The 15806-nt window shown below is 40.1% G+C and overlaps 1 protein-coding gene across 1 annotated transcript; it reads right to left on the bottom strand.

Moving 5' to 3' along the window:
- Nucleotides 1–862: 862 nt before the first annotated feature.
- c6h8orf74 (chromosome 6 C8orf74 homolog) lies at nt 863–14637 on the bottom strand. Its single transcript, XM_034017169.3, has 4 exons — nt 14528–14637; nt 13620–13812; nt 11036–11439; nt 863–2105 (listed from the first exon to the last, which is right to left on the bottom strand). Exons 1-4 carry the CDS (start codon nt 14573–14575, stop codon nt 1863–1865), a joined length of 888 nt encoding a protein of 295 aa, XP_033873060.1. The 5' UTR covers nt 14576–14637; the 3' UTR covers nt 863–1862.
- Nucleotides 14638–15806: the final 1169 nt, after the last annotated feature.

The raw sequence follows: 15806 nt of genomic DNA, 5'->3' as shown, positions 1-15806 counted from the left end.
TCTGGATAACCTCAGCTCCGACAACACTGTAATACAGGGTAACAGCCCAACACTCTGGTTCACCCTGTTTTCTTTTGTTTGTTTGTTTTAGCAAATCAAAACCATTAGGCCAATCTAGCTGCTACAGCCTTGTGTAATCTTAGGAGAAAAACCTGTCAGTTAACTGGTTTACACTTTTTTTTTTTTTTTTTTTTTTTTGATAAAAAAGGAATTCTGGTGCTCTGACAAATTCTGGTGTCTGGCTAGTTTTCCTGCATGTTTTGGGAATGTTGAGTCGTGTTCCTTGTGGAGGATGTGCCCAGAGTGCAGTGTTTCCTGCCTGATAAGACCAACTACTCTGTCAGGATGTTTGGGTCCTACTCACCATTTAAAAAGTCAGGGCTAAGGAAAGGAACTCGCTGTTCAATATGAGAGGAAAAATAGCTTCACTGATTAACATCTCACAGGCCTGCTCTCTCTGACTGGGGGCCTCATTCACATTCTTACTTTATATGTTGATTTTCTGTCTGTTAGAAACAAGGATTTTCTTTAAAAAAAACAACATGTTTTACAACAAGCCTTTTGATATTGAATAATTTAAAAAGTAAGCATGTGTCTAGATTACCTTGTAATTTATATGAGAAATGTTCATGGAATACTGTAGTTTTTCCACGTATGAGCAAAACAGAGTGAAACACAATACTCCATGTACACTTGTATAAAGCTGATTAATAAATCAATTTTATGTTGTATGCAGCTTGATACTTATGACTAGGCTTGCACCTTTTCAACGTTTATTTTTCAGGGGCTGGGAACAGGCTAGCTGTAGGGGTGACGTCAGGCCAGAAAGGAACACACAGACACGAAGTACTGGCAGGTGAAACTGAGACGCAACAGCTGCGCTCAGTGTTTTAATGAAACAAATAAAATATTTAAACAAAAAACAGCACACGGCACTTGAGGCCAAAATAAATAGACAAACAAAACGGATTAACACTAAACAAACAGTGGACGAACAGACACTCAAGTATCGTGCTGGTCCTTCCAGCACGAAATAGCAATTGTATGCTTTAATTTAATTTAATTTACTTTACTTCTTATTTTCTCCTTCTCCACACCCGTTCTCCACTCACCGAACACACAACCCCGAGTGAGTGAAACGTGCATCTATATATACAGTTGTGCCGGGATTCAATTACTAATTAATTATTCACTTGAATCCCAGCGCGTGAACTAATTTGTGCAATCCCGTCTTCACAGATTATTACATACTTTAAATGCACGTGAAGTGTTTGTGCAATCCCCGTGCCTAAATACAACTATATATTTTAAATCACTCGTGCTACACAGACCCATTTATATCCCATGCAGCAATATCTATACACCCACATTAACCCACCACATGCAACACACAAATGCACACAGGGGCGGGGCACATTGTCACAGGGGTTTACAAAATGCAGTAATAAATCACTCATTATTCAGAGTAACATATTAATTTGTTTTATTTATTTTTGTGTCGACTCAGGTTCATTATTGAAACACCATGAAACCTGTTAATTTGTGCAATGGGTTGCAGGGGCTTTGCTAATTAATGTGATCATTTTCAATTTATTCTATATGTCTAACCAGCATCTGATCAAATGTAGCCAAGCAGAGATATTCAAGCTAAGAAAAATCCCAGCAAATGAAACAGGTGTTAATCATACTTGACTTTTCCACAGAGTTCTCTCACACGCCGTCATGTAAGTTTACGTGCTAAAAAGTTAAGAATAATATCATGACTAAATCAACTAAAGGAAAAGGGGATACTGTGACAGGAACTCTAAAGGAGAGGGTTGAAACAAATACAGAATCATATTATTTTTTCTTATCATTTCTCACTATCTTTTCTTTCCTTTGGGTGCACGAGCAAAGGAGGTTTTGGAAGCGGAGCCGGCGGTTGTCTCTGTTTTGGTTGAGGCAAGACTGTTTGTTAGGGTAGGGGGGGCGTTTGGACGTGGTAAAGTCTTCTGTTGCAGTTTCAGTTCCAGAATCTCCAGGGACAATTGTACTTCCTTGAGGAGAACTTCCTCCAAGACCTCAACCTGAGACCTCACTGCATCTTGCACCACTTTTTCCAGGACCTGGTAACAAAACACACTCAAAATATTAAAAAACTTGGCTGTCAGAATCCAGAATACATCCTAAAGGTTAGCTATATCAATCAAAGGGTATGTAGAGTGGTCAAAGTTAGTGAATGGCTTTTATTTTTATATCTTAAATGTGTTACCCTTACCTCTGTTGAAATACACTTTGATTATGTTAATACGTTGTGAGTAGGGAGTCTCATGGTTACAAGATGTCATCTTAATTCTGTAATCAAGCATTGTGGGACATGGACGATTCAACAGCATATATCTGCCTGCTACAGTTCTCCAGTACCAGATACAGTAGTGAATAGGAAAACCTCCTAAGAGAACAATTCAGCTTAGGGAACTACCTTGTGGTGAAACAGAATTTTCCCATTGTAAATGCCCTGCGTAAAGGGACAGGAACTTCTCTTAAAAGAACACCTTTTTGGCACCGATAGTGATTTGTTGTTAACTGATTCAAAACTTAGTTTTATAACCTGATAACTCATCATCTTCAAACTCAAATTCAAATGCTGCATGCATGTTGCTGCATTTTCTAACATGTGTAGGGGTGCTGTGTTAATAATCATTGTGTTGAAATTCATTCTGATATTCATAATTACTGTTAGAGCCGCTGCTGCATTTTTACTGTATGTAGGGGTGCTTTTTTAATTCAGTTTGTCAGTTAGTTTATTATTATAGTTTATTAACATACACTTGCCTATTGCTTTTCTCTTATTCTGTTCATTTCATATGTTGATGCGCGTGCTTCATGACATAAGTAATAAATATATTTGTATTTATTGATTCATATCGTGATTGGCCTTGGCATATTGTGTCAGGTGGTCAACGCTGTCTTAGAGAACACTTCGGCTAAGAAAACACTTCGCTTGCTTCCCGAGGGGTGCTCTCTTACTATGCTTATACCATATAAAGCACTGCCATATTAAATAATTAGAATCACTGTTTCCAAAATAATGGTGAAACAAAACAGCAGCACCATAAGCAAAGACTAGCACAAATTGAGAGCCAAAGAATGGACCAGATTCTGAGTAGGGATTCTTGCCACATGGCACAAGATACCCGCAGATGCAGACAGAACTACAGCTTCAGGGACAACAAATGAAGCACCAATTTTTCAGAATACAGCAGGTTCATAGTGGTCACCTGTTTTGGGGAGATAGGGTGAATATTCAGTGAAATAAAAGCCTGGTAAATAGTTTGTTAATTTTGCTGTGAGGGCTAGGTTTCAGTCACAGTTACTTGTTTACAGTATTCATTTATTGAAAACAATTGAACAAAAATGTTTGATTTTGTTTTTATATTTTTTAGAACAAAACATCAAATTATATATATATATATACATATATATATATATATATATTAAGAAACAAAAACTTGTAATACCTGTTTGTAACATGTACCAGTCGAGTAAATAATACCTAGTTTTAGTGACAACTTGTCAACTTGTGTACAGTTTGGAGGGTGTGGTGTTTATGATGTATACATGATTATGTCACGCCATCCCACACACTGTCATGCATCATTGCTTAAGTAAACAGCTTTTCTCATTTAAAGAAAGCTTTGTCGGCAAAAACATGCAAATACAGGTTAATATATTAGTCTCTATTCGCAGAGCTTTATCTCAATTAAAACATGTTTTTTATAAAGTCTATTTTTATAAATAAAACAGTTTAATATAACTGTTTTAGACTGTAGTTGGCTTATTTTAAAAAAGACAATAACACATTAAAACTTTATTTTATTCATAAAATTATAAGTAAAAAAAACATAAGTAACACAAACTGTGAATACAGCCTAAAATCTATTACATCAATTATAAACTTAGACAGCAAATAAAAACATTGGCAAACTTAAAGTCTTCATTTAAAATAAGAATTATATCTAGTTCAGTTTATACTTCAGGTTCAATATGGGGCCATAAACAGATTGATATTAGTGAAATTACTCTAGATTGTTATTTGCTTCTTCAACAACAGTCTAGAACAATTTCATGGATATTAAACTTAATTTTATTCCTAAAAACAGACTTCAGTAAAACATTATATAAATAACTCATGCATTACAGTTTTAATAATAGGGCCCATGATTTCAATTATTATTGCCATGGAAATTCTGCAGAAGAAACAGAGAGAATTGCCCTGTGTTTGTTCCTTACTACAGTCTCCCAAGAGTGGTGTAATTCTTCTCCTGGAACTTTGTTAAGAAGGATGTTTCTATTGTATTTCCTAATTGCAATATGTTTTTGTAATTTCCTTCTCTAATGTTGTTTTCCATCTCCCTAGATGCACCTTTGAACATATTGTAACTTTATTTTATAACAGCAGTGACAGTATCTTAATATTGTAACCCAAAACTAACCCTTACCCTTTACTACTGTGTTTTTATTCATTTATTCCTGTGTTGTTATTGGCCAGTTAACATGAAATTGACCTTGTGATCTGATTAATTCGCAGAGCCAAACCATTTTCCAGTAGAACATGTGCTGTGTTCTGGTTTGTAGATTTGCAAGGACTAACTTCCTGTCTGTTTTTACAAATTTCCTTGTGCCTTTACATCAATTACAAAGGCCCAAGGAAATGAGTCAAGATATCCTGCAAGCTTAACTTTTCATGCAGTGCATCATCACAACAGGTGGAAAAGGGGACATTGTAAATTGTAGGCATAAATTCAGCATGGTATGAAATAGGAAACTTCTATTGAGCTTACTTGTTGTTTTTTTGGTTCTTTTTGCAATCATTGCCATAATTTGGAGTGAGACTCACTAAATTTTGGCATCAATTTGAACAGTCCCACTCCTAAAATAAATTGATGACAATGCATTGCAATGTATTTGCAAATAAAATAAACTGATAATGGCCTGGTTATCATGGTATGGATATTTGAAAAAATATTGAAAGTATGTAAAATACGTTTTACAGTTAGAACAAAATGCTAGTAATATGCCAGTTGTATGAAACATTTAGTTTTTGACATTTACAAGTCAAGTTAAGGCTATATAAATTACCTTAGCACATCAAAGTAAAATTAAAATGACCACTTAGTCAGTAGCACCAAGTAGCAATATAGGTAAGCCTAGAATGTAACAAATCTTTTATTTTATATCTATATTATATATATGATCCATTAACAATTGTTGCTTCTTGTTTTTTGACATTACTGTAGCACCAGTCCCGTTTTCAGCTCGCTCAGCTTTTTGTCGTTTTAGCTGAATTAAATTACGGTAAAAGAGTGAATGTTTTCTGGGACGAAGAAACTAAACAATAGGATGTGTTCCTATTGTTTTTTCTTTTCTTTTTTGTGGTTAGGTATGTACATGTGTAGGAATACATGATTTAATTGGACCCTAAGCTAAATAGCATTTGTCTTCTCCTAGAGGTAAAAACTTACCGTAACCCTGGTTCCCTGAAAGAGAAGACGACCAACAAAATAGTTATGGGATATGCCTGCCTATTGGTAGGTATTACTGAGCTCTTTATATTAGAGCTGCCGATAGGCCCCTTCCTGGGGTGACATCCTCAGTCCCGCCTACTGAGGGATCAAAACAGTCAACCCACAGAAGCTATTCCTCTTTTTGCATCAAACCCGTGAGGGCGACCGATACGACCTCACAAGTTTTGTTGGCCAAAGAGCTGGTCAGAATGACGCAGAGGTCTTGTCCTATCCACGAAACACCTCAATGCCCGCACCGGGCACAGGAAGTTCAATCTCCTATCCTCCTCTGAAGAAAACGGAGGTGGATGGAAAGACTCCAGTTCTACAGACTGATTCATGTGGAAGGCTGCGATCACCTTAGGGAGGAAAGCTGGGTTTGTACGTAGTGACACCCTGCTGCCATCTTCCCAAATACAGATGCAGGAGCTGTGTAATGACAGCGCCTGTAGCTCACTGACCAGCTTTGCGGAGGTGATAGCCAAAAGGAAGGCTGTCTTCATAGACAGACACTTCAACTTGATGGAGTGTATGGGCTCAAACTGGGCCTTTGTGAGAGCCTCCAGTACAAGGTTCTATTCGGGGGGAGCAACGACCCTCCTTGGAGAGCGTAATCGCTGAGCACCCTTGAGAAACCGTATTGCCAAGAAATGCGCACCCGGAGAGTACACCTTCAATGTAGCAGGTGAGGAGAACTGTCACTTTCTCTAACCAGACCTTCTCTAGGAAGGCAGGGAGCAACGGTATCGGCAGGAATGCGTAAAGGAGCACCTGGGCCATTCGTTGGCTAGGGCATCAACGCCAAGTGGACCACCTAAGCAGTGGAGGGAGTACCACAGGGGGCAGTGTGTTGTCTCCGCTGAGGTGAAGAGATCTACCTGCACCTTCCTGAACCGTTCCCAAATGCGCTCCACCACCTGAGGGTGGAGCCGCCACTACAACCGATGCACACCCTCCCTCGAAAGGAGGTCCACTGTCCAGTTAACCACTCCAGGCAAACTTGAATAACTGCTACCCTGTCGTCTGACAGGTACAGTGGCTCTCAAAAGTATTCACCCCCCTTGGACTTTTCCACATTTTATTGTGTTACAACATGGAATCAAAATAGATTTAATTAGGAGTTTTTGCCACTGATCAACACAAAAAAGTCTAATAAAATCTACAAATTGTTCTAAATTAATTACAAATATAAAACAGAAAATAATTGATTGCATAAGTATTCACCCCCTTTGCTATGACACACCTAAATAAGCTCTGGTGCAACCAATTGTCTTTAGAAGTCATATAATTAGTTGAATGGAGTCCACCTGTGTGCAATTAAGGTGACATGATTTTCACATGATTTCAGGCTAAATACATCTGTCTCTGGGAGGTCCTACAGTTGGTTAGTACATTTCTTAACAAAAACTACATCATGAAGACTAAGGAACATTCAAAGCAAATCCGGAATAAGGTTCTTCAAAAGCACCAATCAGGGGTAGGATATAAGAACATTTCCAAGGCATTGAATATCCCCCGGAGCACAGTAAAGTCCATTATTAAGAAATGGAGAGAATGGGCGAGAAGGGCACTAGTCAGGGAGGCCACCAAGAGGCCTATGGCAACTCTAAAGGAGTTACAGTCTTCCACGGATGAGCTGGGAAACACTGTGCATACATACAATAGCCCGGATGCTTCACAAAACTGGCCTTTATGGGAAAGAAAGTGGCAAAAAGAAAGCCATTGTTAAAAAAAACACATCAAATCTTGGATAGAGTTTGCCAGAAGGCATGTGGGAGACTCTGAGACCAAGTAGAAGAAGATTATATGGTCTGATGAGACCAAAATAGAGCTTTTTTGCCTCAACGCTAAGCGCTATGTTTGGCGCAAGCCTAACACCGCACATCATCCTGAGAACACCATCCCTACCGTGAAGCATGGTGGTGGCAGCATCATGCTAATCGGTTGCTTCTCTGCGTCAGGGCCTGGAAAGCTCGTGAAGATAGAGGGCAAAATGGATGCAGCAAAGTACAGAGAAATTCTGGCGGAAAACCTGCTGAAGTCTGCAAGAGACCTGGGACTTGGGAGAAGATTCATCTTCCAGCAGGACAATGACCCCAAACATACAGCCAAAGCCACACTGGAGTGGCTTAAAAACAAAAAGGTCAATGTCCTGGAGTGGCCCAGTCAAAGCCCAGACCTCAATCCAATTGAGAATATGTGGAAAGAGTTGAAAATTGCTGTTCACCAAAGGTCCCCATCCAACTTGAGGGAACTTGAGCAATTTTGCAAAAAAGAATGGACACAAATTGCAGTGTCCAGATGTGCAAAGAGACTTATCCAAATAGACTCATGGCTGTAATTGCTGCCAAAGGTGCCTCTACCAAATATTGACTCAAGGGGGTGAATACTTATGCAATCAATTATTTTCTGTTTTGTATTTGTAATTAATTTAGAACAATTTGTAGATTTTATTTTTCAGTTTGACATTATGGACTTTTTTTGTGTTGATCAGTGGCAAAAACTCCTAATTAAATCAATTTTGATTCCATGTTGTAACACAATAAAATGTGGAAAAGTCCAAGCTGGGTGAATACTTTTGAGAACCACTGTATGTGTGCCTCGTACTGGAGTCCAACTGGAGCCCCAAGTACGTTGTACACTGCACCGGTGTAAGCCGACTTATTGCATTGTTGATGGTGAGCCCCAGCCTCGCAAGATGCTCCGTCACAATCGCCGTGTGGGTCACTGCTCCTTCTCACGACTGGGAACAAATCAACCAGTCGTCGAGGTAGTTTAATACTCTGATCCCCTGCAACCGCAAGGGGGCCAGGATAGCATCCATGCACTTTAAAAATGTACGAGGAGCTAAGGAGAGGCCGAACGGTAGCACGGAAAACTCGTAAACGCTTCCCTGAAAGGCAAAGCGGAGGTACTTCCAAGTGCCGTCCTTCTTGGGTACCAGAAAGTACCTTGAGTAGAATCCCTCTCCACAGGACGAATGGCTCGCTTGCACAACAAGACAGCCACTTCCTGTTGAAGTACTGAGACCTTAAGAGGGTCTGATACGGATGTAATCGTGACCCCTTGAAAGGGAAGAGGCCCCATGTGAAACTGTAGTGCATAAGCGTTGTGCATGGTGGCGAGCACCCAGGTGTCTGAGGTGCAAGCCCGCCAGTATTGCAGCTGGTGTGTGGAAAAGGGGGTCTGAGGCTGCAAGCCCTCAGGGGCCCTGCTGGGGCTTGGGCGGTGCATGCTGAGGAGGCTGCCTAGAGCGACGGCCCTGGAACTGTCGCCTAGAACACTGTTCCGTGGGTGCCCCATGCCCTGTGTTCCCCTGCCTCAGCTTCTCTGCACCCTCTAAAGAAGCAAGCTGAAAGGCTTGCTTCAGCACGCTTGGCACCAAAGCCGGACGATCCCAAGAGGAGTGTACCTCTTCCATGAAATCAGAGAAAGCTGGAAAGGGTTGCTGGCGGGGAGCTACAGCGTGGCTCGGCCACTGCTGTCCAGGGGAACTGCAAGATGGTTGCAGCATGTCCCCCCAGCGCCGATGTAGAGCTTGAAAGCGGGGTCAGACTAGTTTCCGAGATAACCTCTGAGCTAGGCTCCGTCTTGGCAGAAAGTGCAGGCTCCTCTCCTTCCTTCATCTTGTTGGGGAAGGAGTCCTCACCCAAGGAGGCCGCTATTGATAGCGCGTCCTCTGTCATCTGTGATCTCGCTTCCTGTTCATCCTGATCCCCCCGGGGGAGACAGGGGTTAGTACTGGGGAGGGCGATAGCGAAGTTGGGGCTGTGGCCGGGGCCGCTGATGCCTGCTGCTTTGTCAGGAGCTCCAGGACCTGGGCCATCTGCGCCTTGAGGTCCATTATGTCCCTCGCCTGCTTCAATCGCTTAACCTGTCTCGCTTGTGGAGATGGGGAGCGACTACGCAGGGGCGACGCCTGAAGCTGCTCGCAGGGGATGTCCTACGAGGGGCTCTGGGATAACTGGAGGAGCGGGGGACCTGGGGCCCCAAAGGGCCGCTGACGGCTCGGCCACAAGAGACGGGGCTTCCTATAGCGAAGCACCCTGGGCTGAAAAGCTGTGCAGATGTCACAAAAGGTCTCATCCCCTAAGGCCAGAGTGGCGTCCTGGATGCCCAAGCACCGCACACACAAAGTATGCCCATCCTCCTGGAGTATGTTCGCCCTACAGGATGTGCAAGCATGGAACCAGGCCATGCTTGCCATCACTGTTGCTAATGCTGCCTGGTATGTGACCACTGGCGCTGCACAAACCGCCTGCATGAAGTGCAAGGCCCGGGAGTGCTTAAGCACCACATGGACCGAGGTACTGAAGCACCGAGGACACCGCGTGCACCAGACTATGTGTTCACCGGGGTACTATGTACCGCGTGCAATACCGTGTGCATGTAGAGTATTGTTACCCTGTGCACCCAGTACCGTTTGCACCGATTCCACGAAAGCAGCAAGCCAGCTTTCAGCATGAATGCAGGGGAACTGCAGTCCACCCGGAAAAGGTATTTTAGTATACTCTCAGTTATCAACACAGAACTTACCTCACCGTCTTGAGAGGCAAAAAGAGGAATAGCTTCTGTGGGTTGACTGTTTTGATCCCTCGGTAGGCGGGACCGAGGACGTCACCCCAGGAAGGGGCCTATCGGCAGCTCTGATATAAAGAGCTCAGTAATACCTACCTATAGGCAGGCATATCCTATAAGTATGTTGTTGGTCGTCTTCGAATTGAAAGGGAACTAACTGAAGCTCTTCATCTTCCATTTCTGCTCAAATACCTCTCGGGTCACGTGGAACTTCAGCGTCGCTGTGCGTTTATAGTGTGCCAATGGACAATGGCATTGTGTTGATAAGGTGATAATCAAGTGACAGATGTCGGTCACTGGGTTTTTAGTCGAGCGATGGAGTGTAAACCGGCCTTTAGTCAATCAGAATTCAGTTCACCTAGTGCTGTTTATTAGTACTGAACTGTAGTTTGTATAAAGCAGCCTCAAATATAAGAGTGAATAAATAATTGCACATTTTATTATTGTACTACTTTTTGGGTAAGCAGATTTGATTTCTTTGCTCTTTGCTGACTATGCTGAATTTAAAAAGCAGCAAAGGTAGCCCTGGGGAGTTCAGGCTACAGTCATGACCTTTTTAGATCTCTGCTTATGTTACCACTAGACTTTGGAAACAGTAGCATCTGTTTCTTTTATAATTAACAAAGAAATACCTGCCTGTAGTAAGTGATTATGTAAAATTATGTGCAGGAAAACTGTCAAATAACAGCACTGCACTAGACTGTTTTGATCTGTGGGATCTCCAGAGAGAAAGAAGTGATTTTTCCATAACATGGCACACTAAACACAGTCTAAGACTGAGGAACAAGTGCATGTTATAAATATAAGTGACTGAACTATATGCAGTTGTTGTTGCTAGATGTTTATTTTTTGTATGTATGTTGCAGTTACAATTAAGTCAAAGCATATTGTGTACACTTTGTGATGTTTACCTGTCTTTCCAGAGTGCCTGTGTCTTGAACCGCGAAGTCTTTGTAAAGCATGTCTAGTCTCTCCTCAGCCTCACGGTAAGCAGTTTCCTTGAGGAGCAGCATGTTGATCCGTTTCTGGTTCTCATCACCTGTCAGCGTTGCCATCCTCTGCTGGTACTGCCACACCTGACTGTCTGTACCCTCGCTCAGCGGCAGGGGATTTGGGGGGGTGTGGACCTGCAGTTCGGTCACTGTGCAGTCTACCTCTCTCTCTCCACGCAGCACAAACTGGTACAGCCCGTGGTGTCTGATAAAGGTGCCCATGAGGAAATCTAGGAAGTCCAGTTGGTGATTCTGGGCCAGTTGGGTTTCACATTTTGAGAGTTTATTCCTGAGCAGCTCTACAGCTTTGGTAACACTAAGATCTAAATAAAAGATCAAATAACATTGGTTGATATAGTATTTTACAGACATAGTGCTTTTAATTAATGGGTCCACACAACTGTATACCAATAAAAAACCAGGCTTAGTATTTGTGGAATACAGAAGTGGGAAGGTAAATTCATATGCTAAAACAGAAGGAAATTAATCTATTTATACTGGTAATATAGTTAATATGGTAGTTAAATTAACCCCCCACTAGATGGTGCAATAAAAATAAAAATAAATTAGATTTGAGGTACTGTACATGTAATATATATATACAGTGTGAGGCAATCCACACACAGGCGGAGGGCAGGTGCGAACCCAGGACATCTCACACTAAAGCATAGCACCGATACCGCTGTACAAAATAGCCGGCTCCTCATGTCTCCGTGTGATTACATCACCTACCACCTACCAGCCCATCACCTACCAGCCCTGATGCTGCCTTCCCCTGCGCACGCTACGCTACACACACACACACACACACACACACACACACACACACACATTTTCTATTGGTTAATCATTTGATCTATTTGATTAATCACACCTGTTTGCTAGTATTAACATAACGCAAATGTTTCATAATGCCAGCTAATGTTTAATATACATATATTTACTTACATGTTATTTGACAGTTTGAGTGAGTCATTTAAAATAATAACTTTGTTTTAATTTCTGTTTTTGGTATAATGCAGTTTCAGACAAACAAAGGTAACTTACTGAATGCTATTTTATTTAGGTTAGCTGAAGAGAAATGTCATTTATTGAGTGCTATTTTATTTTAGTTAGCTGAAGAAAAAGTAGGATATAGCTGTTAATTTTCTAAAAGAAATACAGTAATTCGTCGTGTATCCACCCATCACATATCTGCCTTAACTTTATCCACCATGATCCAGCTCATCAGCAACATCACCAGAGTTGCCAAGTCTGCTTATAATAAGCCGGATTGAGAGTCACGGTTGTAATTTGCACAAACGCACATACTCTAACATGGGTTGTGCTTGTTTTGGCCTTGTTTGGGCTTGTTTTGAAGAACGAGGTCACTATTTTTCTGTCAGAAATCTGGCAACCATGAACTTCACCAATGTGTACAGCACTAGTGCAAAATGGCTTCAGGAAAGTAAGTGTATACAGCACTAACCCTCTGTATCTTTCTAAACAAGGGACTTAGGGTTGCTCCCTAATAAAAGCTGAATCTCAAAACAATAATTGTGTGAATACAGTAATTGTTACAGCTGTGCATAATGGTACATGTATTTAAAACAGGATTCATTTATCCAACTTTTTACATATCCGCTCTTACTCTGGTCCAACCACAGTCAGATACACGACTGACTACTGTACTTCGAATAAAAAAAAACATAATAAACTTACTTGCGACTATGGTGATATGATAAACTTGTAGTACTGCCATGAAAGGAAAGCACCAATGAGCAAATGCTGCAAGTTGCAGTCTTTTTTTTTCCATTGTAAAATATTGTGAAATATTGGGGATATCTTCCAGCTGCCCTTTTGCCAAGGTCTTTAGGAGTACCCTTCGCCATTTTTCTAAATGTCTTTTTCATGCACTGTTTTTTGATACCACACTCTTGTAGACAAGATTAATTGATCAATTATTTTTTAATCGATAAAAGCCCACAAGTGTAATGAATCGATTAAACCCCTATATAGGATGTGTGTGTGTGTGTGTGTGTGTGTGTGTGTGTGTATATGTATGTTCTCAGCTGTAAAACATGAACAGAAAAATGTAAAGCTTCTTTGTATTAATTTATTTTACTTTTCAACCAAAAGTACATGTACTGTAAATATTAATAAATAAATAAATAAATAAAACTATTTTGATGTCTTAAAAAAATAATTAGTTTGACAACAGTTAAACAATCAGCACCGTGATTATGAGTGAAAGTAGTGGATGAATTACTGTATTTAATAAAATATCCCTGCCTGGTTATCTAATTGAACATTTAATGTGCTGAAAAATATGTTTGCTGAAGTTTCTTGCAAAATAACCTATTATTATGATTACAGCATGAGCCTTGTACTGTACATTATGTCTGCAGAACAAAACTTGTGCTATTGTAATGCAAAATAAATTGGCTTAAAATACGATGCCAAATACCTGTTAGGCATGGATACAGTATGTGACCCACATCAGGTTGTCATGTAATATAAGTACCTTTACTGTCATTAAGAAGTTCTTGCGATATCTTGATAACCCGTGCCACAGAATGCCATGGGAACCCCTTCTTCACAGCAAACACAAGACTTTCATAGACAAAGTCAAGAAGAATGCCTGGTCTCAAATCACGTTCTTCGTCAAACTTTTTCCATTTTAATAATTCCCTTAAACGCTGACGACCATCTTCTTTCTGTATTGACAAATGCAAAAGACGTCAGGGTTTAAAACGATTTCAGACATCTAGAGCGATCTGAAACACACAGCTACTGTTATGTTTGTGGACCTTTTCATTTCTGGGAGTTTTATTATCAAATAAAAAAACAAAACCAATTGCTCCAGTAGTGAATATTGATTTTTGTTAGGATAATATTTTTGTTTATTTAAACTGTTAATACCTGTCAAGCATGACATGTAGAATTATGGTACCTTTTTAAACATCAATAACTTCACTGCACAGTAAACAATAGGCGAGATAACACAGTCAACTGCATTGTATACATTCAGATAGTGCTATCATGTTTGTTAATATTACACTTACTGTAATCTTATGTAACTTATTGTACAGCACTGCTCTTTCACGCCATTTGTTATGGTAAAGAAAAATGGTTGCCTATCTGCAGTCTTCTGAACATCAATGATATTAATTAGTGGCCTGCAGTAACTGCCGAGGACCGTACAGTAGCTAGTCATACCAGGTATTTATTGGATGGCGTTACTATTTGCTTACAGTATACTGATTCAAACACTACTTTGTTAAATGTAAAATGAGCATAACCTTAGTTATTCTTTTTAAAAAAAAAAAAAAACAAACAAAACGTTTACATACAACCAAATACTTCATGACCCCACAAATGTCTTGAAAACATTTAATTTTAAAATAATGTTACAAAATTGGCCAGTTTTACCTGCAAATTGGCTATCTCTTGCACTGCACCTGTTGTTAAGGAAGACATGGTTGTTTGGTCTTGTTTCTAGGGGCGTGTCATCTGAGTGCTCGCTTGGTTTTCAAAGCAGGTCAACGTGTGACGCATGACGTTTTTTTCATGAAATTGTGGATAAACCACAGGATCGGGATATTCAAATGTAAGCATTACAACAGCCAATCAAATCTCGTGAAAGTCGCCAAAAGGCTTTTACATTCACAGCGTTTTAAAAGTCAATGTACAGCAACTGTTCGCTCTGTTTGGGGCACATCAGTGTTAACTGTAAAACAAATATTGTATCCCCACGAAGTTATGGTACTGTAGTCTATACCAAATATGTCATGTACATTGTCTTAATTGTGAATCTATTTAACAAAAGATGTTAAACGTGTATATACAAACATAGTCGTTGATAGATGAAATGGTAGCTGATATGTTTTACTGGACTAACTAAACAAAAAATTAATCGCAAGCTTTCAAGACCTCAGAGGTCTCTTCTTCAGGTGAAAGTAGTAAAGATCAATCTCTCAACATCAATCTCTTTCCTACTTTCACCTGAAGAAGAGACCTCTGAGGTCTTGAAAGCTTGTGATTAATTATTGTTTAGTTAGTCCAATAAAAGGTATATACATACTGTATATAATCCACAGTGCTGTATTTTGAAAAAAATCTATTGAAAATGTATATTTCTTAATTGGTAACGTAAGTTTTCTTAAAAGGAAAAAAATAACGAGAATGGTGTTTGCACTTGTCATTATATGTTTCTAATCTATGTGACTGGAGGCGAGAAGTGTGCTCTGTGGTTGCAAAAACATTACCTTTTGCTTTGGAAAATTTCTTTTTTGCATTAGCCACCATGTTGGTTCGACCGCCTGTATGGTGGCGTAGCCTGCTGGGGTCACGTGACTGTAACCCCTCAATTGAGTTAAAGCGGGCATCCGGGGCCTAAGCTCTTTTTTTTTTTTTAGGTAAAAAAAAATAAAAATCAGTTTATCTACTTACCCCTACAATTATTGTTTTTGTAAATTTCTTATCATGTCCCACCTCTCCCATTAGGTAAGTAATATAATTTTTGAAAAATGTATTTTTTTACACTGTTGGCTGTAAAAATAAGCAATTACTATATATTATTATTATTTGCTTATTTAGCAGACGCTTTTATCCAAGGCGACTTACAGAGACTAGGGTGTGTGAACTATGCATCAGCTGCAGAGTCACTTACAACTACGTCTCACCTGAAAGACGGAGCACAAGGAGGTTA

Source organism: Acipenser ruthenus, chromosome 6, assembly GCF_902713425.1.
Source record: "Acipenser ruthenus chromosome 6, fAciRut3.2 maternal haplotype, whole genome shotgun sequence".
Taxonomy (NCBI): domain Eukaryota; kingdom Metazoa; phylum Chordata; class Actinopteri; order Acipenseriformes; family Acipenseridae; genus Acipenser; species Acipenser ruthenus.
This window is presented reverse-complemented; position numbering and strand designations above follow the sequence as displayed.